Here is a 25,400-nt window from a genome sequence, read left to right on the forward strand (position 1 = left end):
CACCCAGACAGATCAGCAACTTATGAGCCACTTAAAGGCTTAGAAAGTGCCCTGGGGCACTGGGGAGTTAAAAGACAAGAGCCATTATGTGTCCAAGGTCCCACGAGAACTCTGGTCTTCCTGTCCCTAAAACCAGCCCCACATCCACCAAGCTATGCTGCCTTTATCGTATCTAGAAGTCTTATTCTTTCTTTAGACAATAGCACCAAAGGATAGGGGCCAGGGGACCAGACTTGTGATTTCACTGGTGTGCCCCTGGGAGTTTCAGATATGGTTATTTCACCCATGATAATCAGCATCAGTCTTAGAAAGCTATCTGGGGACCCTGAAATATTAAGAGATTTGCCCAGAGTCACACGGCCACCATGAGTAAGTACTGTCAGGAGCTTATTTTAATCTCCAGAAAACATTGAGAAAAAAAAAAATCAGAATTCAATTGTAATCAGAATTCAGTCCATAGGAAAGATAAATACAAAGGAAGTCATATAAAAGACAAAGTTAGTCCATCTTTCTGATGTCTCTCCCAAGAGTAATAGAAAAGAAAATGGCCCCAGATTTCAAGTATTCTTGTAAGTTCACAACAACATTGAAAAGTTGTATTTTCCTTTGCTGACTGTTCAAACCAAGGTCTCTTGAACAGGGCAACATTTACGTGCCATAAACCAGTTAAATAAGATTCCCAAGGAAAGAAACTCACAATATTCAAAAAGAAAAACAATTTTACAAATAAAACTGACATTCAAAATAAAATACAAAAAAATATTTATTTCAAAGCATGTTCCCCCCCAAAAAAAATGCAAAAGACATCACAGCGTTTTACAGGTTAATCTTAAGAATTTGGATTGATAAAAGTAGCAAGCTTTTCACTTTAAAATTTTTAAAGTTTTCAAATGCTAAAATGGCTCCCTCTGTTTAACCACGTAATTATCAGATGTATTCTCCTGTTTCCATAAAATTTACCACTCTCTCTAAAATATGTGCAAAGTATAATAAATATAGCTTTCTTCTAAAAAAGCTAAATGTTCTGAAATCCATGCTATTTTACGGAACAACATTGTCCTAGACACTTCTGTAAAATGAGGTAATAACACAAATACAGAAATACTGCATTTAAAATTTTTGATCCTGCCCCAAAGTGCGACTTTGTTTTTCCATTTGCCTTTTGAGTGAAGCATGTTTTCCTGAATAATTACTTAGTATTCTGCACATAGAAAAGCAGCAACAATCGTGATTAGAAAATCCATTGCAATCAGCTGAGTTTCTGAGAAAAGGATTTTTCTAGAGCCCAAACCAACCTGTGTAACAGTCTGTACTGCAGTCATTCATCTGGATTTTCAAAGGCAGTATAATAAATAGGCCTAACCTCTAGGAAGTCACTTACAATTATTTAACAAAAAGTAGTCAGGAGCCTTGAAAATTAAACTCTGCAAGTGTTGAGACAGTTGTAAACGTCTCATTTTGCAGCACAATGAATTCTAACAACAGAAATGAAGCATCCTAAGAAGGGCATAAATAGCAGAGTTGATCCTAATACTTTTTCCACACAGAGATAGAGTTAAATAACATCTTACCTGTTTTCATAATGATATCCCTCTAATCAAATAGATCCTTTCTTTTTTTAATTTGGAAAAAAAACACTCTTTACATTGACAATCAGGTTGAATATAGAAACATATGAAGACCTAAAAAACTTGGATCTTTCCATGGGGACGGTGACCCAGGGATGTAGGGGTTTATCTACCCCAACAACAGAACCTAAGCTTTCTTTAAAAAGAGACACTTTACAAACTAGGGAGTTTTGTTTTGCCTCACTAAAGGGAAAAGTTTATCAAAATACTGCTACTTAACCAAGAAAAATTAAATACTTTGCCATACAATACACAGTTCACATTAAAACCTGACTCCTAATAGTGATATACATCCTATCACAATTGCATAGGATGCAATTTAATCTCAGGATACTTGACACCACTAGGTGACTGAAAAATCAGACTAAGGTTGAAGGAGTTATTGGCTTATTATACTTGAAATTCTTTTTTTTTTTCGATGTCCCAAATCATATTGGGGTTAGTTTGTAGGGAAGAAGGGCAAGTTCTTTGTTAAAGGTATAGTGGATAGAATTTTGCACTTGGATTCATTAAGACCTGGATTCAAATTCTGCCCCAGACCTATCTATGAAAGTCAGTCTCCAAGTTTCCCTCTCTCATGAGTTTCCTTCTCTCTAAGTGTCCAAACTGTCCTGAGTTAGAGTTAGACTCCAAGCCCAGAATCAATGCTCCTCTGATCCTACAGCCTCGAGATTCCTTTGGGCTCTATATCTCTGGTCCTATAAATCCATATATGTCAGAAACAAGCTGAAGTGATGTTGAAATTACAATCACTATCATACTATAAAACTGAAAATAACAACAACAAACAAAAACAAAAAACCTTTACATATTCTGAGGCAAGAAAGCTTAATAACTCACCCATGAAACTTTCACTAACCAAAAAATTAACCATTCTTATGAGCCTGAAAATATTTACAAAATGGAATTAAAATGATCAGTGCAAAAGTTTCAAATGGTCTTGATAAATAGTAACAATATAAGAATGGTCAAGAAAGACCATAGTCCAACTACTTCAACATTCTAGATGTGCATTTTGGTATAAAACATGGCACTTGTTTGGTTTTTTAAAAAAAAATTATGAGCTTGGGTGCTCTAGTATTTAGATCCTGCTGGTTTCCATTCCACTCCAGTGAAACTGATAAAAACAATTGACATTTCTTTTTCATAGTTCATCGTGTTTTTTCTTAAATGGCCACTTTGGGTGTTGAGATACATGATCTGCAGCCAGGAGGACAATAGACATAAATTCTTCTACATCGAAAGAATAATTTGTAAATTTGGGATGCTCTCCTAGAGTTGGATGGTGACCCTGCAGAAACAGAAAATATTTATGAACAACCAATGTTCCTTAGGTCTTTGCTTCCCATGTAGGAAAAAAAAAGGCAATTTTGTCACTGGCTCTTTTAATTTGCTGCTAACTTTATGCAATTTATGGATCTTTCTAAGCTACCAGCTCCAGGTGGCTTATTGGCACGGAAGTAAAATTCAATCCAATGAACATTTGTTTGCCTATTTGTTGACTTCATTTACATATATATGTAAGTATATGTACAAATTATATATGTGAATTATGTATATGTGTATATATACATATGTGTGTGTATTTATGTGTGTATATGTATATACATGTTTGTATATATATTTGTTCAAGAAGAAGCTTGGCATCATGAATAGAGAGAGAGCTAGATACCACCTCTAACACACGTGTGACCCTGAGCAAATAACTTAACTTTTCAGTGTTTTGAGCAAACTGAAATAGAAATGATCCCTGCAGCCCACATATTGACTTAGAAAATCTCAAATTAACATTTGCTATGTTGTATTATATTTTTTCTTATTTTGTTAAACGTTTTCCATCTACATTTTAATCTGGTTCCAGCACCTCTGTTCTAGGCAAATCTCTCAGACAGAGGTGTCAAACATATTGCCAGACCCCAGTGGGAGTGCAGCCTGACCCAGATTAAAATGTAATCAGGAAATATTTAACAAGATAAATTAAGATACAATAAAACATTGATAATATAACATTTTAAAACTCAGTCACTATGTGATCCTCAGGGATACTTCTGTATGGATTAGTGGCCATAATGCTGCTCTGAGAAGGTGCTGACTTCCCCTAGTAGAGAAAGGTGCCTCTTCTGGAAGTTCCCTGCACAATGAAATCATAGGCTCAGGCTATATCTTCCTATCCCATTGATTGGCTAAATAGCACTTCCCCAAAATAGTATGTGAGATTCTTGAGAGTGGAAACTGTTTAATTGTTGTCTTCGTCTTCCCAGGATTAACCCAATGCCTGGAACTTAGCAGTTGCTCAATACAGCCTTGAAAAGTTGAATAAAATTGACTGGATGTTTGGAGGGGAAAGGGACTTACAAAACTCAATTCCTTCAGTATGCTACAGTGGCTAGAAAGCTGGCTGGCCTCAGAGCCAAGAACTGTGTTCAAATCCTGCCTTTGACACTTATTGGCTATGTAACTGAGCAAATCTCAGTGCTTGAGGTAACTCCAGAAGCCTATTTACAGAGAACATGTCAACCTCCACTTGTCTAATGAGTTTCCTCACCAAGCAGATTTCTATATGGGTGAAAATACACGTCCAGTCCCAATACTTAGCTGACCATTTTTTAAAATATTGATATATTTGTTTTTACATGATCTTCATTTCCCAATAAATCTTTCCTATCCTCTACCCAGAGAGGAGGATATAACGGAGCCCAAATCATTTTAAAAATCACCACTTCACAAGTTGTTTTGTTTCCTTCTGAAGAGAAAATCTACTTATCTGGCTAGAGTTTTATTTTTTGCCATATAAAGCATAGTTCACAGTATATATTAGGGTTACGGTTAAAAGAAAGGAAGGGAAGGCAGCAATTCAGGAAAGCTAACCAAAATGCCAACTAAGTTTTCCAATTTATGCAATGTTCTATATACCCATAGTCCTCTATCTCTGCAAAGGGAGGAGGGTGAATTCTTATATCTCTTATTCTGGACCAGGCTTGATTATTATAATTACATAACTCAATAAACATTTATCAAAGCCCTGTTAGTGGTGCTAGGGATACAAAGTCCAATGCAAGGCACTGCCCTTTTCTGAGGTGGACATTTTATTGGCTGAAAGGGGCAGGGGGAAAAGAGGACATTTTGTGTGAAACAAAAAGAAACACAGCTGGGGAGAACACATAGACTGTGCTGAAATAACCAGAGAGGAAAGCAAACCCCCAGGAGAAAAATAGGGGAGGGCTGCTGAGGAGAGAAATAGAGTTCTGAGAAGATGGCTGCAGTGCAGCCATTTCCAGTAGCTATTTTGAATCTGACTCTTCAAGACCATGATGTTTAAAACTCTGGATCAAAGATCTGTTCTGGGACTATTACATAATAACTATGTGTCATCTCTGACAGAAATATGGAATTCTCATTTTTCAGGCTAAGTTAGAGATGGGTCACTCCCTATTCATCAAGAGACTTAGTCATTAGAAGCTGAATGAGGCTAGAAATCAGAAGTTAAATCAGGAGTCAGCAACCATAGAAGACAGGAAGATCAGAAAAGATGCTGAGAGAAGAAGTCGAAGTATCAGGCTACAGAACCCAGAAGACCTCAGGGAGAAGCCGATGAGTCAAGAGTTTGACAGTAGCTGAACTGGGTAGAGAGTGGCTTTGTGGTGGATGCGGAGATCTGATGTGACTGGAGGATAACTCTGCTGGTTAAAAGAGCTGATTGGATGAAAGTATAATCCTTCCTTGTGAGTCAAGAGCTGGCTCTCTATGTCTTCCATCTACAGCTTGAGAGAGAGGAAACACCTGAAAGACTTGCCTATGTTATGTTTTAAGGGCCTCTATTGCTCAGTGGCAGGAATCCCCCAGACCCTAGCAAGAGCAAATTCTGAATAGCATTGCAGGTTTCAGAATTAAAGGGAATTGCTTTTTGCTTAAAAAGCGTCAGGATACCCCAAGCTTTTAAGGCTGCTAACTGGCTTAAAGAGCTGAATACTGCTTTAAAGGCATATTAGGAGCAGAGAAGGGGATTCATCCAAGAAGAGAACAGTCTCACCCAGTAAGTGGGGTGTGGTATAGTCTATCCTCCAGAGATAAAAGATATCAAGACCTGCAGTGTAGAGTTTTGAGCTTTCCTAGGAAAACATGGGATTTCCTATTTATGTGCCTCAGTGCCTCAGATCCTAAAAATCGGTGCCACTGGGAAAGAGTGGCAGCCAAGGTTTACAAGTGGATTATTATATTTTGATTATTTCTACTTTTGCCTTCTATTAAGTAAATGTTATTTATGGTCATGTTTGCTTTTGCTTTCTTATTTAGTAGTTTCATGTTTATGTCTTACTGGTGTAATTTCCTGTCATATGAAATAGCTCTCTGGGAAGGAGCTACAGAGAGAAATTTAGGATACGTAAAAAGAAAAAAAAATCAATAAAATTTTTTAAAAGTTAATGGTGTCATTGTGACTGATTTTATAAATGGGAAGCACACCAGTGGGGGCTTATGAAATACAATTTTAAGGGTTAACATATGTCTTTCTCCCACAATACGGCAATCCTGAGCATTCTGAAAGCGAGTGTGGCTATCTCATTCTGGAAAAGCATTCTAACCTACCAGAGCAGGTACAGACTGGGGTGAGTGAGCCAGCTCAGGAAAAGAGAAAGCATAGAGAAAGAGAGTTGGGGAGTTAGTACCACACTCCTATCTATCCAGATACACAAAACCAAAATTTTCCCTAACTTGAGGAGGTTGCATTGGGTGAGGAGTGTTACATAAGGGACTGAAAAAAATAGCCTGTATACAGGTAAATAAATAAAAACCAGTCTGTACCCTCAAGAAGTGTGCATTCTTTTCAATGGGAATACAATGGGGATACCAGTGCAAAGGCAAGTAAAGACAAAGTATTTAGTTTGCCCTGACCTCAAAGAGTTTACCTTTCTGCTGAATTAGGAAACTAGCAAGACTTCCTTGTTCTAACTCTTGTTCTTTTAAGCCAAAATAACTTACCAATTAACAGAGAAAAATTGTATTTAGGCTAAAGTAAGTGAGTATTTAATTCATTAAATATATTTACTTAAAGTAGTAATGTATGCCTTACATGTATAAGCATGACTTCTACTATCCACCTGACAGAGTTGTGGTACAGAGAGCACTTTGTAAAACTTTCAGCAGGAGAGAAGGAGAAGCTATTGAAATATTATTACTGAGGCAGCTAGGTGGTTCAGTGAATAAAGCATTGGGTATGGAGTCAGGAAAAACACAGTTCAAATCTGGCCTCAGACATTTACTATCTGCATAGCCCCGGGCAAGTCATTTGACTTCTGTTTGCCTCAGTTTCCTCAACTGTAAAATGGGAATAATTCTAGCTAGCACCTACCTCCCAGAGCTGTTGTGAAGCTCAAATTAGATGATGTTTGTAAAGTGCTTAGAAAAGTGCCTGGCACATAGTAGGCATTTAATAAATGCTTATTCTCTTCCCCTTTCTTTTATTACGGGGGGACAGCCTAACATTTTAGTCAAATTAAAAACAAGAATACGAGACAGGCAGGATTTACCTTATCTTGAGGGAAGACTTTGCTCTTTTTCTTCCAGGTGACATAGTGAATCCCTCTCAGCCTGGCTAGGTCTAAATAACAGTGTTCATCCTCACAGTTGTACCTAGAAACAAAGATTTTCACAAATAATGTCCTCACAAAATCTTTATCATCCTCTAACCTGAAAACAATTCCTAAGAAAATAAAAAGCTCCTTGAAAATGACAACTTTAGGGGCACAAACAGATTTCAATCTCTAAACAATAAGGAAAAGGGAAAATCATTTTTCAAAGGTCACCAGAAATGGACTATTTGGTCTGTCTTTAAGAGAAGGATGATAAAAATTAAATACTAGTGCCATATCTATTAAGAGATGAGGCCTGGGGTAGTAGAGGGAACATTGGACCTGCCTCTGACACTAACTAGCTTTGTGACCCTGGGCGGGTATGTCAACCTCTCTCAGCCTCAATTTCTTCATCTGTAACTACAGCTAATTCCCTTACTACCTGCCTCACAGGGCTGTTGTGAAGTTCAAATGAGATCATGTTTGTAAAAGTACTTTGTAAACTTGAAAGTACTCTATCAATACCAGTTATCATGATTATTCTGAAGTCAAGGCAGAGAAATAAAGAGCAGAGGCAATGAACCACATATTGGTGGGCCAGATAATCTGCTTAAATTATCTAGATATTTTACCCAGACACCAATAGCTCTGCAACTGGTTGGAAAGTACAATTATTGCATATGGTACAATAGAAATAGCAGTGGTTCTAAAGCCAAAGGCTCTAAGTTCAAATCTCACCTCTGACACTACCTGGGTGACCTTGGATAAGACATAAACTCACCTGGTCTCAATTTCCTCATTTGTAAAAGGAGGGAATTGGACTAGATGTCTGTGAGGTCCCTTCCAACTCTAGAGTTGATTCTAAGGCCCAATGATAACCAATAATAACACAGCTAACCTAGGATTCAAAGTACGTAGAGAATAATTTGCACTGGAATCTGACCACTGAGAACCTATGGTGTTTTTTTTCCCTTAATAATTTGTCATCTTACTACTAGTGACTGCAATTAGTCCAAGAATGAATCCCTAATATGATCACAGACCTAGAAATGGGATGGAGTCCAACTCCCTCATCTTATAAATGAGAAAACTGAAACTCATTGAGGGGAAAAGACTTTCCCAAGATCATCCAGCTAGTAAGTGTCAGAAGGGGGGATTTGAAAGGAAGTCTTCCTGACGCCTAGTTCAGCAGTTTATCCACTATATCAGGCTATCTCTGTAAAACTAAGCAGAGAAAATAAAAGAATAACATTGACAGGAGGCATGCTCCAGAACATAAGACAACAGCGTTATGTTATTTAGAGCCCTGAGGTCTCCTTTATCTTCCTGGTGTATTCACTGGGTGACGTTGGAAAAAGGACTCTCCATGGATGAACATTGAGTTCGTCTACTCGTCAAAGTAAAGGACATTCATGAGCGGCAAAATACATCCCCATGTGATGACAACCCATAACCACGCTCGGGCCCAGCATAAGGAATAAAGGCTGGACCCAATCAACTTATAGTCCGACTCACAGTTCAAAAATCACAGCCCAGTCTGGGAGAAAAAGCAAGTGTGTCAGGCCAGCTCCATGCATGCCGATAAATATGTCTGTGTTGTGCGTAATCCTCAGTTGCTCCAAAAACCCAATCTCTCTGCACATAGGAGAAATGCCATGAGAAAAATGTAGGGAGGAAAGAAGGAAAAGTTCGGTTAGAGCTGGAATATGAGAAATGCTTGTATCATCTGCTATCAGGTTATAAAATTCCATTCAATAAGCATTGATTAGACTCCTACTATATGCTAAGTAGGAAAGGACAGGGACAAGGACTGGACATGTCATTCATTGGCCTAGAGGGCTATCTACCAGATAAAGAACATCCTCATCAGTGCACTGAGAGGTTTCCCTACCAGTATGAGTAAGAGGCAAGATTTGAACCCAGGTCTTCCAGGCTTTGAGGCCAGTTATCTAGCCACTTAAAGTCTGTTGCCTCTGACACAAAGACCCAAATGAAATAAGTCCTTTATCTCCATAACACTTACTTTATTATCACTTCTAGCTGTACCCAGCAGGTGCTTAATAAATGTCTCACAGCTCTGAACTGCGTGAACAATATAGCTGTTCTTTCAGGCACCCAAGTTTAGAAACCTCAATTCTAGTAAAATACAATAAATTCATATCACGGAATTAAGGCAAAGTCATCTTCCTTGACTTCTTCCTCTCCCTCACCTCCAATACTCAACAAGCTGCCAATTCCACCACCAAAATCTCCCTTGAATCCATTCATTTCTATGGCTGCCATCTTTGGATGGGACCTGTTAACAATCATCACCTAAATGGTCTTCCTCCTTTAGCCTAAGACTCTTGGAAGGGGGATGGTGTGTATAATAGCTGCCTTCAAGTTTTGTTTAGACCTAACCCATGGTTTTACTGGTATGGGGAACTGGTGTGGATGAAATATGGTACCTGCTCTGCAATCCGGTCACAAAAATCACCGAATTTAAGAGTGGAAAGGGACCTCAGCAGCCACGTAAGCCAACCCCGACAGGAAAGGAACCCCCAAAGTCTTGGAGAGTTGTCCAAAACACCAAAGCATCAAGTGACTTACTTAGATCCTCACAACCAGAGGTAGGTTTTGAACCCAAGTCTTCCAGACTCCAGGTCCAGCATTCTGTCTACTGTGCCACTCAGCTCCCCCTGACAGCAGGGATTGTTTCATTTTTGTCTCTGCATGTCCTCCGTGCCAAGTACATAGCAGTAGGTGCTTAGTAAATGCTAACTGGTCAAGTGCTATGCCTGGAATTCACTCCCTCTCTACCTCACAGAATCCCTCTCACCCTTCAAGAAGAAGCTCAGGCACCATCTGCTGCCTGAAGCCTTTCTTGATCTCCCCTAGCCACTGGTGCCCTCCCTCCCAGACTACCTCATACTTAACCATTTCATGTGTATTTGTATTTATTCACTTCTTATGTATGCTGTACATACCAAAACAAGTATTTGTTGTCTCCCTATTAAAATGCGTAAGATCCATACAAATAGGGATTGTTTCATTCTTGGTATTTATATCTCCAGAACTAGGCACAAAGCCTGGTACCTGGTAGGCATTTAATAAGTGAATCTGTTGATTGACTGACCGGTTGATTGAGCAGGAACCCCACCTCAAGTGAGCAGAGAAAGCCAGCTACTCACAAGTTTCAGCAGAGAGTCACTAGTATATTTGCTTACATTTTTCCTTTGCTGTGTAAAGTTTCACTCACACTGAGTAAGGGCTTCATATGGTATCTATCCTGAGTTGAATGTAAGCTCTTTGAAGGCAGGGGGCCTATTTTTTCATTTTTATCTTTGTATCTTATGACATAAAAAGTTTGAGAGACATAGTTTCTCAGTAATTAATCATTTTATTAATCATGCTAGCATATAATTAATAAAAGGGGTCAGTGACACTCTCAAATGCCAAAGACCCCTCATGGAACCCACTCAATACTTATATGCCCTCAAAAAGTAGGCGTTCCTGAGAGTGGTAATCGACTCTGATTGGTTAATAAATAATAAGAGGTGGGTTTATTCTAATGAGAGTCTGGGGGACATGACTCTGATTGCTCAGTCTTGGTCAAAGAGACTTATTTATAGAATCCACTTTTTCCCATACCTGTCTGAGTAAAATACAATGGGCCAGAATCCATCAACTCACTTAAATTAAACTTCTTTACCTTTTGAACAGATCTGAGTTTTCCCTTTTATTTTCAATAATTGATTATTAGTACAAGAGAGAAATATTTTTCTGTCTCCAGTGAGACTGGCACAAAGTAGGTACATGATAAATATTTGGTTTTTGTCCCTGTCCAAGCAATACCCACATATTTCTAGCCTCTATGGCAGAACCCCACTCCAGTGGTATTCACTGACACGTGAGTGATAGATGTGAACATCACCATGTAACCAAGACTAAGGCTCTTTAGACCATATGCAAGATGGATTTAAAATCCCAATGCAAATCTGCCTTCCATAAACACTTGAAGAATTAGTGATTCCGGGGCAGCTAGGTGGCTCAGTGGCTAGAGCTCCAGCCTTTGAATCCCGAGAACCTGAGTTCAAAGCTGACCTCAGATACATAACACCTACTAGCTATGTGACCCTGGGCAAGTCACTTAATCCCAATTGCCCATCAAAAAAAAGCAAAAAAAAAATTTAATGATTCCCTGTCTACAGATGACATGAGGCTAAAAAGGCCTGGCTCCCCATTAATGAGGCTCAAGCAAAAGTTATCACAGGTATAAGGGGCAGCTCCATACTTACTTGTATTTATAATCTACTATTCGGACCTCAAATGCAGACACAGTTTTCAATGCATTTACAAGCTAGGGAGAAAGAGAAACATTTAGATTGGAAATTCTTTCACTCATCTCCTTTCTCACCATCCCAAAAAGTTATCAAAGCTAAAGTCACATGTATCTTAAATGAAGAAAGAGCTTTCTCATCCAGCTTTTGACCAGCACACAAAAAAGAGGTTGGGATTCAGGATGCTACTATTACAGGGTTTAATGTCTTAATGGCTACAAGTGAGTGCTGTGCCTTTCCCAGCACTAGAAATGTTAACCTGGCATCTGAAAATTCAAGCCAAGGTCATTCTTTGCTGAGGAAACCTTCTGAATGCTTTTAGACTGAAACATTTACTCCATTAACAAAAGGAGGTCACTGGGTCTCATCCTGCTAAAACCACAGTTATGTTACCTTGACTTATAAATCACTTCCCATTTGGTAATAATGAATGACCGAAGCCCTGAACTAGCAAGTTTCCTGTAACATATTACAGGGTTGTACCTACGACAAAAGGTGATAGAAATGATTTCCCTCCTAAAATGCTCACAAAACAGTTTTCCTTCCTAGACAGCTCCAAGATTTTCATGAATACACCATCTCCATCAGAGCTGAAGGAAGACTACAGTTTTCCCTACCATATTGCAATTTTCCCCATTGCATTTTCGATATATCTTGGGCCAGCATAAGAAATTAAATGGGAATTTGGTGGGAGTTAAGAGGAAGCCACAGACAATACATGAAGGCTAGCAGACAACAAAGTTTAAAAACTCAGAAATTTATATATATACATATATATATAATTATATCCATACATATATGTAATTGTATAATATAGCCTATGACCAAATACTTAACTTAAATTTTGCAATAAAATATTGTAAACATCCCATAAAAGAAAAAGAAAAAAATCAAGATGTCTTCTCTGGTACGAAGAGAGAGCCAAAAAAATTTTACGGAGATTTTCCAGATCACAGGGATATCATGCCCCTAAACCCCAAAATGTAGAAGGGATAACTGTAAATGAGTAGGGGAATTTGAGTTTCCTTTTCCATTGGAGAATTAATCAAGTTTGAGCTTTTTCAGAAGGAATCACCAGGCCCTAGAGCATCGAACTGCAAATATACTTATTTGGAAAGTGCAGTGTTTCCCTAGAAAGCACGCTGAATCTGGAGATGTGGGCTCTTAATGAAAATTCTCATGTTACTGTTTACTCTTTCTGTGACCCTGGGAAGATCCTTAGTCTCTGTGGGCCTCAGTTTCCCTACCTGTAAAATGAGGAGGTCGGACTAGATGATTTCTAGAGTCCCTTCCAACTCTAGAACTGTGACCCTACAATTCTAATTTCCAACCATATCATAGAAGCTGTCAACAAAAACATATCCTTTCCTAAGCCCTGAAGAAGGATGAAATTTCATTAAAAATAATTTGATTAATGCATGTGGGCTTTATCAGTAATTTACAAATCCAATTATGAAAGAAAGTCATTTCTTCAATATCTACCAGCTAGCTTTTCATGAAGTCTATTCCTTAAAAGGAATATGGTCATATCATATCCGGCATAAAATCCGTAACTGAAAGAGCAAATTCCACCCATGAACTAGAGATGGAGAAGAATGCATCTGAAAACCTCAGTGCCCAAGGTGAGGGTTTACAGGTGGAACACTGCCTATACTGTCAGATTAGCCTGATATGTTGATTAGACTCACTGAACTGTTTTTATGAGATCAAATATCATGGGATGATAAGATCATGCATTAGAGATGAGAGGGAATTGAGAAGCCATCAGAGCTAGAGGTTCTTACTCCTTTTTTGTGTCATAAGCGTCTTCTCAAAAAAATATTTTTAAATGCATAAAATAAGATCTACAGGATTATGAAGGAAAACAATTATACTGAAAGAGCTATCAAAATGGGCAGCTAGGTGGTGCAGTGAAGAGAGCACCAAGCCTCGAGTCAGGAAAATCTAAGTTCAATCCAGCCTCAGACACTTACTAGCTGTATGACCCTGCGCAAGTCACTTAACCAGTCTGCCTCAGTTTCCTCATCTGTAAAATGACCTGGAGAAGGAAATGGCAAACCACTCCAGTATCTTTGCCAAGAAAACCCAAATGGGGTCACAAAGAGCCAGGTACAATAAACAACAACAAAGATGTCAGAAAAAAAATTTAATAACAATTTCACAGACTCTAGTTTAAGAACCTTTCATTTTATAGATTAGGAAATCAAGGCCCAAAGAAATTACTTAGGGCAGCTAGGTGGGGCAGTGGATAGAAAGCTCCAGCCTTGGAGTTAGGAGGATTTGAGTTCAAATCCGGCCTCAGACACATGACACTTACTAGCTGTGTGACCCTGGGCAAGTTACTTAAACCCAACTGCCTCACCAAAAAAAGGAGGGAGGGAGGGAGGGAGGGAAGAGACAGAGACAGAGACAGAGACAGAGACAGAGACAGAGACAGAGACAGAGACAGAGAGATTACTTGCCCAAGGTCACAGAAGTAGCAAGCGGCAGAGTTGGAATTCAAACCCAAATCCTCAAACTCAAATCGAGCAATCTTCTCTCTCCTTTACTATAATAAGGAATGTCCCATTGGGTAGGGAAGGAGGGATATATAATTATAAAATAGGGGGGGAAAGTAGCACAGGATCTGCTGCTTTTTTGCACAACACTGAGCTCTCCACCTTCATTCCAGTAGCCTGGTGTTGCCTCCAAACCCACCCCTACCTTATGAGACTGGTCCCGTAAGGGAGACCTGGACTCTGAGAGTCAAGGGCCAGGGAGTGAGCCTGTCTCCTGCTGGGAAGTTGGTCCTGCTATTCTATTCTTTGATGATACCATTTCTCACGTCCATCTTGGCTGTCATATGCTCACAGGCTGCAATACAGTAGCCATCATCTACATTTTGCATGTGTGTACCAGAGAAGAGATACTTTGAGCATTATATGAGAGGCCCACTGCACTCCAGTATCTCACAGAGGGGAACTCTACTTCTCATTCTGAGGTTAAACAGGGCGGATGAGCTGACCCAGTGAAAGAGGCCTGGAAACCAGACCAGATGAGTCTCTCCAAGAGTTGTAACCATAGCAGATTACACACTCTTTCTTCTCAGTCTAGGACTTAGTGTCACATAGGCACCATCCTCTATCAGTCTCCCAAAAAAAGACTTATATGAACTGATGCAAAAGAAGGTAAGCAGACCCAAAAGAACAATTTATGCTATGACAAAAGCATTGTAAAGACAAAGAACTTTGAAAGGCTTAGAAATCCGATCAGTGCAATGATCACCCACATTTCCAGAGAACCCAATGATAAAAGGCCTCTGGACAGAGAGGTGATAGACTCAAAGTGCAGACTGAGTCGTATTTCTTAAACACAGCCAATTCAGGAATTAGTTTGGCTTAATTATGGTTATTAGTTAAAAAGGATTTAGTTTTTTTTCCCAATGGAAGTGGAGGAGATGAAGAAGAGACAATAGATTTTTTGTTATTTGAAAAAATAAAATTCAGTTTACAAAATTAGTGTTCTCCCAAATGCACCAGGCTTCCTCTTACTGTACTGACTGTTAGTGGAGTATATGACAGCACACATCTGAGGGAGAATAGCAGAGCTCTCCACTCCCCTCCAACCCAGGTTATTTGTCATTTTGTGTGAGCTTTTCCCTTTTTTGATCAATTTACACATAAATAACCATCCCAGAGGCAGCCATGATACAATGGAAAGATGCTCTGGAGTCAGAGGAGCAGGGTTCAAATTCTGCCTCTGATGTTCACTACCTGCGTGGCCTTGGGTAAATCTCTTAACCTCTCTGGGCCTCTTTCTTCATCTATAAAATGCAAGGGGGCAGGGCCAGATTAGGTGGCCTCTGAGATAACTTTTAACTCTAGAACTATGAGTCTATTTCTTTCATCAGGCTGGGGAATGTCCTCTATTGACACAAAGCAACACCTCCTCTTTCACTTGCGGTCCTCCAGAGTTGTTTGAGGTCACTCGGCCAGTATTTGGAAGGGGCAGAATTTGACCCCAGATCTTCTAGATTCCAAGACTAGTTCTCTAGCCACCTCAGCCAAATTGCTTCTCTGCGATTATTTGCATGAAAACTGATCCCAAAGGGGGTGAAGCTCATTGGATCTTGGGTAGGGGGCTGACTACCATGAATGAGGTAGGCACTATTATGATTCCCATTTTGCAGATGTCAAAACTGAAACAAAGGGTTGCCCAGGGTCACAAAGTAAGGGTCTGAGGCTGGATTGGAATTCAGGTCTTCTTGACTCCAGGTCCAGCACTCACTTTATTATGCTTTTAAAAGCTAGTTTAGATTAAAAAAAAATTCCTCTAATACAAAAAGAACTACAAAGTAAATTCAAAGTGACAGTAACCAAAATATTCAGCAAAAACCAACCTCATTCTGGTTTAATATCTTCCGATATTCTGTACTGCGGGCGAGGATAGTGACACGGATTTTTCCATCCTGCATTCAAAGACAAAGACAAAGACAGAAAAGACAAATTATGCTAGATAGACAGAGTGTCCCAAAAGTCTTCGTGCAGTTGTGATCTTTAGCATCTAAGACTTTGGGGACATACCATGTAATAACTTGCCAGCTGCAACTCACTAAATTGGACGCAATTCTAGAAATTCTTTTGATCAGGATTCTCTAAGCATCCTTTTCCTCTGATCACTAGCCAATCTAGTCCCATGGTGAACAAAACCAATTCATCATAGCCAAGGGACAGAGAATGCCAATTCCACAAGCACTTAAGGCTAACTATCATATGTCCCAGGTTCTATGCAGACACTACAACAGCCAAGGTAAAATCCAAATTGTCCTGCCCTCAAGAAGCTTACATTCTAACAGGAGGAACAATCTTTCTTCCTTTTCACTGTTCCTGTTTGTTTTATTTGGTTTGGTCAATGGGCAAAGAAGTGAGGAAGGCTAACTGGGGGAGAATTTGCATTCTTCCCTCAAAGACACATGCCTGGTGACTGATCATTCCACAAAGTCATAAAAGCTTGACTTTTGATGCCCCACCCTCCCAGATCAGGAAAAAAAAAAGATCAACAGAATTTCTTCTGTTTATTGGTTTTAATTGTCAGCAAGGGGAAAGGCCAAGCTTAGAACACACAGGATATAGATTTTACCTGTGGTCCATCCCGTGTGATGTTCAGTCTGTGCAACACATGCTGGGAAAATGCTCGAAATAATCCTGTATTTTGGCAGCCTGAGATCTGAAATCAAAGTCACAGCTGTCACACCCCAGCTCGATCCCATTCCCAAAAGCTGGTTTTGTCGATGCATAACCTAATCTTGAAAGTTGCTAAGAACCAAGTCCCTACAGTATAAATTTATATACTCAGTTATTCAAAAATACTCACCAGTGGTGTGTTGTAAAACAACCCGTATCTCATTCGGGGAAGTAAAGAAAAGACAGCTTCCTTGAAACACACCTGGAGAAAAAGGTTGTTTAAAATTGGTGTGTCAGATCTTACAGGCTACATAGTAATTTGGAAAACTACACATTAGTATTATCTATGTTGTATTGTATTATTACTTATTTTGTTAAAGATAATGTATATGTATGTGTATGTATATGTATTATGTAGATACTATATATGTATGTGCATGCATATATATACCTATGTATAGTATATGTAAAATATATCCATACATGAGTATGCATGTGTGTATATGCACAATATATACACATATACATGTGTGTAGGTATGTGTCTGTATAACATAGATATATGTAGATGTTTGTATAAGAAAAGTTAGGATTATATCCTAAAGGACCATAAGATTATAGCCTTGGGGCTTAAAGGAACTTCAGAGGTCACCTTATCTGACTCCTTACCTAGGAATTTGAGTCTAGAGATTAGTGATTTATGCAAGGTTATATAACTATCAAGGAAGCAATACCAGAATTTGAACCCATGCCCTCTGACTCCAAATTTAGCTCCTTTTCCATTTCACTTCTCTGCCTCCTAAGATTGTTGTCTACCCACCATATGATACTTTTTATTAAGTTTTATTGATACATTTTGTTTTTCCATCACCTACATTTCCTGCTGTATCTCTTCCCCTCTCATTCCTAGAGAGCTATCCCTTCCAACAAAGAATCTTTGTTTAAATATGAACAAGAGGAAAAAAATTCAATAAAACTAATCAACACATTAAAAAAAATGTCCCCCAGCTCTGCAAAACAGTGTGAGTTGGGAGGTGGGGCACCTTCTCAAAGTTCTCTGAAAGGGCATGTTGTGAAATGGTAAAGAACTGAACTTTCAGAAAGACACATTTTTTGATTGTCAGTAAGTGGAAACATTCTATTTTTAAAATTATAATGATAAACTAGAAATCTATACCAAAGATAATCATATGCCCTCATTTCCCAGGTAAATCATGTGCCCATGGCACATATCTGTGTAGTTTTCAATACCGTTTTCGAATCATATTCTTTCAAATGGATGATGTCATAGTCAGTGAAAGCCTTCCAAGTCTCACTGAACAGGTCCCCATATCCATAGGAGCTCTGAAAATGCACAAACATACACACATCACTGTAACAGAGGTATTTTGAGGGAAATTTGGATTTTTCAAAGAGGCTACATAAGTGGTTGCCCAGGCATTTAACATTCTCTTTTTGGTGATCCAAAGTAGTCAATCGTATATATAAAGGAATTGCTAGTTAAAACATGTAACCAAATGACTGATCCATTCTTTTACCCTGGGTACTGATAGTCAGGAAAAAAAAAATAAAGACCCAAGAAAGTGCCCATCCCATTTGTATTAGTGAATCATATCAGAAGTAATATTTCAGCAACAAGAGTAGTCTACGCATCACTTTTCCTGCCAAACCCACTTGGTGAGATTCGCTATATCCTGTCTTGGTGTTTGTTTTTCTGTGAATCATAATTAAGTATCCAACAAGCATCTTTTAATGCCAGGCTTTGTGCTTGGCACTGGGCTATAATGACAAAGGGAAGATGCTCCTGTCCTCTAAGAGCTTACATTCTAATAGGGGAGACAGTGTGTACACTTATGTCTAGCTACAGAAAACAAATACAAAATTAATACGAGGTAGATTTGGGCGTTCTAACACTAACAACAAGGGTTAATGGGACTGGGAACAGCTTCATGAAGAAGGTGGTCCTTACAATGTAACTGAAAGAAAGCCAAGGTGATGTGTAGACTTCTGGACTTGGAGTCAACCTCGGGATCAAGAAGTGAGAGGTTCAAATCCTGTCTCTGACATTTATTAACAGTGTGACCATGGCCAAATTATTTAACTTCGCTGACTCTCAGCTTTCTCCTCTGTAAACTACAGATAATGGCATCTGGGGTATCCACCTCCCAAGGCTGTTGTGAGGCTCAAATGAGATACTAGGAGGGCTGGCACATAAAGGGCTTTGAATATGCTCCATGACTTTTTTTTTCCTGCCCTGGACCTATGAATTCATTAGCATAGGTAACTCTCCATGACAAAACTCCCTCCACAAAGGAAGAATAGCACCTGATCCACAACTTAAAGTCTTAGAGAGTTGCCAGGGACCTGAGAAGTTAAGTGATGTACCCAGGGTCAAACAGCCAGCAGGCGTGAGAGGCAGCTTTCTAACTCTGAAGCCAGATCTTTGGCCAATACACAATACTGGCTCGTTCTAAAAATGCCGGTGTTCTCATTATTGCTATCTATTATTTGTGTACAATATCACTCGTGTGGGTTCTAGACACCACAAGGAGATTACTAGTAACAGATTCCCACAAGTCACTGAAACACTGTAATGTCATAAATACAACCTATATGAAGTCTGTGATATTTACTTCATCAATGATTGATGGGTAACTTGCTTAATTCCCTTACTTTTAGAAAAGGAATCTCACAGTAAAAGAATCCCACAATGAGTCACTGAAACACTGTAATGTCATAAATACAACCTATACAAAGTCTGTGATATTAACTTCATCAATGATTGATGGATAATTTAGCTAATTCCCTTATTTTTAGAAAAGGAATCTCATAGTAAGAAAATCCTACAATGAGTCATTGAAATGTGTGTGTGTGTATATATATATATATAAACCTATATGAAGTCTGTGATATTAACCTCATCAATGATTGATGGCTAACTTGCGTAATTCCCTATAAAAATCATTGCAAGCAATACCACATAAAAATATCCACTGAGAGAAAAGAGGTTAGCTTGTTTCATTTATATATTGAACTGTAAGATTCAACCAATGGTGATGGTAATTCTGTACTGTGCACATCTGGGCAGATGTCACAGTCTTATCAAAGCTACTGAGTTTTGTTAGATGAAGTGATTAAAAAAAAAAAACCTTCCTTTCCAAGTCTCTGTGATGAGTTCTGAAGAAAGGTTCTTCATTATATCACCTAAAGGGAAACATCTCTGCCAAGGCTCAATAATGAATGAGGTACAATTAGAAAAGGTACTTCCAGACCCTTCCTTTAAACAAAATCAGGTACATTTGGAAAGGAAATTTAATAATGAAAGAGTAATTCTGATTTATCTCCTTTTCAGAGGTGTGATGTATAATTCAGCAAGATATCCCTCTAGATACTTTCCTGCCCTTTCTCCTCCAGATTTAAGTTTTCTATTATGGAGAAATAAACAAGCAACACAATGGAATTTTTTTTCCATTTGTAGACTCACGGCATTTTTTTGCTTAAAGTCTCTCCTGGCACTAACACAACCCCCACTCCACTGCCAACATGACTTTCCTGAAGCACAGGCCTGATTACGCCATCTCTCCACTCACTAAACTCCACTGGTTCCCGATTACTCCTTCTGTTGTTATTCAGTCATTTCACTCATGTCCAACTCTTCCTGACCCCATAGTATCTTTCCTGGCAGAGATACTAGAGCAGTTTGCCATTTCCTTCTCCAGCTCATTTTGCAGAGGAGGAAACTGAGGCAAACAGGGTTAAGTGACTTGCCCAGGGTCACACAGCTAGTAAGTGTCTGAGACCTGCCCCTATCACCCCTAGGATCAGACAGAAATTCCTCTGCTTGACATTTAAGGCTCTTCATAACCTGACTTCTTCCTCCCTTTGCAACTTGTACTTTCTTCCCCAATATGAACAACACTGTTCAGCCAAACCAGCCGTTCTTCACACACGACCCATCGGATCTCCCATCTCTATAGATTTGCACTTGCTGTCCCCCCATGTCTGAAATACTTTCCCTTCTCACCTCAGCCTCTGAGAATATATGGTTTCCTTGCAAAGCTTCCTTCTGCAGGAGGCTTCTTCTGGTCCCCCTGGGACCAATGCCTTGCCCTTTAAGTGTCAAGTAGATAGGTTGCCTGATGTGGAATCAAGACGACCAGAGTTCAAATCCTGCCTCAGACAATTACTAGCTGTGTGATCCTGGACAAGTCACTTAACCTCTGTCTGCCTCAAATTCCTCATCTATAAAATGGAGATTAAAAATAGCACCTAACTGTTATTAGTATCAGAGAGATAATACACATAAGGCACTTTGCAACCTTTAATGCACTCTACAAATGCTGGTTGTTATTGTCATTGTTATCATCATCAAATCTACTCAGCTAGCATCTTGCATAAGCCTACTTATGAAAATGTTGATTCTCCCACTGGAAAGTAAGCTTTTGAGGAAAGGGACTGTTCTGACTTTTTCTGTGTATCCCCAGTACAAACTGAGCATTTGATAAATCCTTGTTGATTAATTGGTAGAGAGTGAGGACGTCCCAAGTTTGAATGCCATCTCAGACAATTACTACCTGTCCCACTTAACCTCTCTCATCCTCAGTTTTCTCATCTGTAAAATGGGAATAATAATAGCATTTACCTCACAGAGTTCCTGTGAGGATCAAATGGGACAATGTATGCAAAAGCACTTTGTGAACCTTAAAGCACTATGTCAAGTTAGCTATTAGTTATTAATACCAGCCGCATTTTCAGGTGAGAAAACTGAGGCTCTGTGAGAATGACAAAGAAAATCACTTGTTTTTTAAAGGTTACATGAGAAGTCCTGCCATATGAAATTTGGGACACCAGTTGGGTGGCACAATGGATGGTCCTGGACTCAGGAGGACCTGAGTTCAAATGTGGCCTCAGACACGTGACACTTTCTAGCTGTGTGACCCCAGGCAAGTCATTTAACTCTGATTGCCTCACCAAAAAGAAAGAAAGAAAGAAATTTGTGACACCCTGACAGCATTGCACTAAGGATTTTCACAGAGAAAAAAATAGTCACTTGATTCAACAGCTAAAATCCCTAGATCTTTCTTCTCAAATGAGCTGTGGTTAAGACAGTTCTCCCCACACTGAGTAGTTATTCTATTTATTTCTGGAACCAAAACCAACACTGTACAACTTGGTAAAAATAACTCTGGTAGACCTTTTTAAATCTTGATTCTACTCTGCAGTGTATTAGCCCACCCAGTTTTGAGTCACCTGCAAATGTCCTAAGTATTCTTTCTGCATCTTCAGCCAAATAATTGATTACAATGTTGAATGCATTTTAGACATGGTTAATGTGGGCATATGTGTTCCTTGACTATGTACATTTGTTATAAGGGCTTTATTTTTCCAATTTGGGGGAGAGGGAATAGAGGAGAAAGGAATAAAATAGTGGAAGGGTGGGAATAAAGGTCATTGAAGCATTTTTGATGGTTCCATTACCCATACTTCAGGAGTGGGAGGAAGAGGAGAAGCCAGTGAAAGAGATAAAGGAGTGTTCAGGTAAGTGAGAGGAGAACCATGGAAGACCAGTCATGGAAGCCAACAGAGGAATGCACCAAGAAGCAGAGGAGGCTCAATTGGGTCAAAGATGCTGAAGATGGGAAAAGATAACACTGCTAGACTTGGTCATTCTGAGGTCACCAGTGACCTAGCACAAACAAGGGCCAGAAAGGGAGCTGGAAGAGATTGCAAGTTGTCATAACCCAGTCAGGACAGCCTAGAATCAGAGACCACCCACTCACAAAGAGAGTCAACAGAAGCAAGGTGGAAAATAGCCTTCAGGGGGCAGCTAGATGGCACAGTGGATAGAGCACCAGCCCTGGAGTCAGGAGGACCTGAGTTCACATCTGCCCTCAGACATATGATACTCACTAGCTGCATGACCCTGCACAAGTCACTTAACCTCAATTGTCTCACCCCCCAAAAAAAATATAGCTTTCAATTTATTTGAATGGCTACAGAGCAAAGAATGCGGAGCCAGAGGAACAATAATCAATCAATAAACATTGATTAAGCACCTACTACGGGCCAAGCACTGTGCTAACAGCAATGACCATAACAACATAAATGAAAACAATAGTCAAAGGTAATGGACCTCTGAGTAACTTCAATGACACACATTGGTCCTAGAGGACAGATAACAAAACATCGAGGCCTCCTCTCGTGGGGCGGGGGGGGGGGGATGAAAGGAGAGCTTGAATCCAATGCCAGGCACAGTCACCACCATCACGTTTTATGTTTGCCTGTTTTTCTTTGCTACAAGGGAGGTTCAATGCTATGGGATGAGGCTGCATCTAGAAATGACTGGAATCAATAAAACTTACTTCAACAAAAGGTCATCTTCAACTCTATGCTGTATAGAAAGACTCTATAATCTTTTCAGCAAAATCTGCACCAAAAAATAGCGACACCACAAGACTTGGTGTTCTCCATCTTCAACAGTATCACTGTCAATCATGAAGGACAAACGTTCATATTTATGTGTGTCTCAAGGAAGTCAGTCACATTCCATTATGTTCACACTGAGAGAAAGACAGAAAGAGAGAGGAAGGAAGAGAGGAAAGGAGAGAGGGAGATAAGAAGAAAGAGAAGGAGGAGGAGAAGGAGAGGAGGAGGAAGAAGAGAAGAGGAAAGAAGAAAAATGGAGAAAAAGAAGGAGAGAGAATGAGATAGAAATAAGAAGGGAGAAAGGAGAAAGGAGGAAGAGAATGAAAGAGAAGGAGGGAGGGAGAGAATGAGAGAGAAAAATGGAGACGGGACAGAGAGAAAGGATGGCGAGCATGAGAGAGAGAAGAGGATACAGAAGGAGGAAGAGAGGGAAGGAGAGAGAGAGAAAAAGGGAGAGGAGAAGAGAACTGAAGGAAGCAATGCCTTTGCACACAGCACAGTCTTACTCACAGTATCCCACATGATGATGTTGACATCTGTACTGAAGGAATTGTTAACGTGCTGAGTAATGTAGAGATTGATAAAATCACAGAAGTGGTGATACATGTTAACACCTGGTATTGAAGAAAAGAAATCCGTCATTAACCAAAAAGAATCAAGAATCCTAGATTCCAAATCCCAAAGGACCTCCAAGGCCATCCAGTTTTACAGATGGGGAACTGGGGCCCAGAAAGGTTCAGAGGCTCCTCACAGATTTCCAGCTAGAAGAGGTCACAGAGGTCACCTAGTCCACTGTCCTCATTTTAGAGAAGAGGAAATTGGGGTCCAGGAAATAGAAGTGACTTATCCAAGGTCACCTCGGCAGTAAGTATCAGAATGGCCTTGAAGCCAAGTCATTGCTGCACCACGCTGCCTCTGCATCAAAGGTAACTGAGGTAATCCCCACATCCAACCAGCTGTCCAGTTCTCTTATTGCTACCTTCACAACATCTCTCCCATACAATCTATTCTCTGCTGACGCTGCCAGGACCCTGACGCTGGCCCCTATTCCCTCGTACTTGGATACCTGCGATGACCTGTTCATTGGTCTCCCTGCCTCATCTCTCCTCTCTCTGATCTATCTCCCACTCAGCTGTTGAATTGTTGGTGCCAAAGAACAGGCAGGCCCTCGTCCTCACCGTATTCACTAAACTCCAGTGGCCCCTTACTGCCTCCAGGATCAAACAGAAAATCCTCTGTTTGGCTTTTAAAGCCCTGCACAACCTGCACCTTTCCACCTTTCCAGTCTCCTTATACCTGACTCCCCTGCAGGTATTCTAGAGCCCAGTGACACAGGCCTCCTTGCCATTCCTCAAATACAACACTCCATCTCTGACTTCAAGCATTTCCCCCAGCTGTCCCCCATGCCTGAAAAACTCTCCCTCCTCATCTGCACCCCATGGCTTACTTCAAGCTTCAGCTCAAGCCCCCCCTTCTGCAGGAAGGCCTCCTTAAGCTTGGGCCTTCCCTCTGAGGCTGCCCCCAAACTCTCCTGTCATGGCTTCTTTGCACTTCATTGCTTGCACGATGTCCTTCAACTGTGAGCTCCCAGACAGCAGAGGTTGGTTTTTGTCTCTTTTTGTATTCCTAGCACTTAGCACAGCGCCTGGCATTTGTTGACTGACTGACTGATAAAAATCACAGAGTCCTGAAGTACCATAGGCAAATGGGAATTGGGTCCCCTGCCCAGGCCACAAGAGGAAATGTGAATTTGGAGGCAAAGGACCTGGGTTCAAATCCCAGTTCGGCCACTTCTGAGTCCTTGGGCAAGTCACCTGACCTCTCTTATCTCAGTTATTTCACACCTAAAATGGGGTAGGGACTTCTAAGGCCTCTTCCAGGTCTGAATCAATGAATGGTGCTAAACTGATTTAATCCACAATGGAGCTGAACTATATAGTACAGGTGGAACAACAGAATACAACCACCATTTAGAACATCCCTTCTCTGGTGAAATCCCTACCAAGTTACAACTCAGGACATGAGAAATTCTCCCATCCTGCCCCTGTGGAGGTATTTCCACCCTGGAAGGGGACACACTAGATATGGGGGGTAGGGACACTGAGGCTTTCATATTCTAAAGGTCACTTGGTTACCGCCTGTACTTTAAAAATCTGGATCCACGCTCTCATCTTTCTGTAAACCAGCACCGATCTCTATAAGCTGCTGTTGCAGAATTCTGGAAGGTTAAATTGAACCACACAGATTCGCATTTTTAAAATGCATATTTTAAAGGAGGCCAATGTTGAATATAAAATGA

At 40.0% G+C, this 25,400-nt stretch overlaps 1 protein-coding gene across 2 annotated transcripts in view; it reads right to left on the reverse strand.

The window, feature by feature from the left end:
* Positions 1 to 745: 745 nt before the first annotated feature.
* EOGT (EGF domain specific O-linked N-acetylglucosamine transferase) overlaps positions 746 to 25,400 on the reverse strand; it is a 45,248-nt gene continuing 20,593 nt past the window's right edge. For both annotated transcript variants that reach the window (XM_021007568.2, XM_021007565.2), the window contains 9 exons: positions 23,612 to 23,715; positions 17,927 to 18,019; positions 16,867 to 16,938; positions 16,633 to 16,719; positions 15,893 to 15,961; positions 11,473 to 11,534; positions 8,711 to 8,830; positions 7,154 to 7,256; positions 746 to 2,919 (listed from right to left, as the gene is read on the reverse strand). In XM_021007568.2, coding sequence (XP_020863227.1) covers positions 2,773 to 2,919; positions 7,154 to 7,256; positions 8,711 to 8,830; positions 11,473 to 11,534; positions 15,893 to 15,961; positions 16,633 to 16,719; positions 16,867 to 16,938; positions 17,927 to 18,019; positions 23,612 to 23,715 — 857 coding nt within the window. In that variant the 3' untranslated portion in view covers positions 746 to 2,772. The remainder of the gene's footprint in view (positions 2,920 to 7,153; positions 7,257 to 8,710; positions 8,831 to 11,472; positions 11,535 to 15,892; positions 15,962 to 16,632; positions 16,720 to 16,866; positions 16,939 to 17,926; positions 18,020 to 23,611; positions 23,716 to 25,400) is intronic.

Source organism: Phascolarctos cinereus, unplaced genomic scaffold (assembly GCF_003287225.1).
Source record: "Phascolarctos cinereus isolate Bilbo 61053 unplaced genomic scaffold, phaCin_HiC Scaffold_4;HRSCAF=312, whole genome shotgun sequence".
Lineage (NCBI taxonomy): Eukaryota > Metazoa > Chordata > Mammalia > Diprotodontia > Phascolarctidae > Phascolarctos > Phascolarctos cinereus.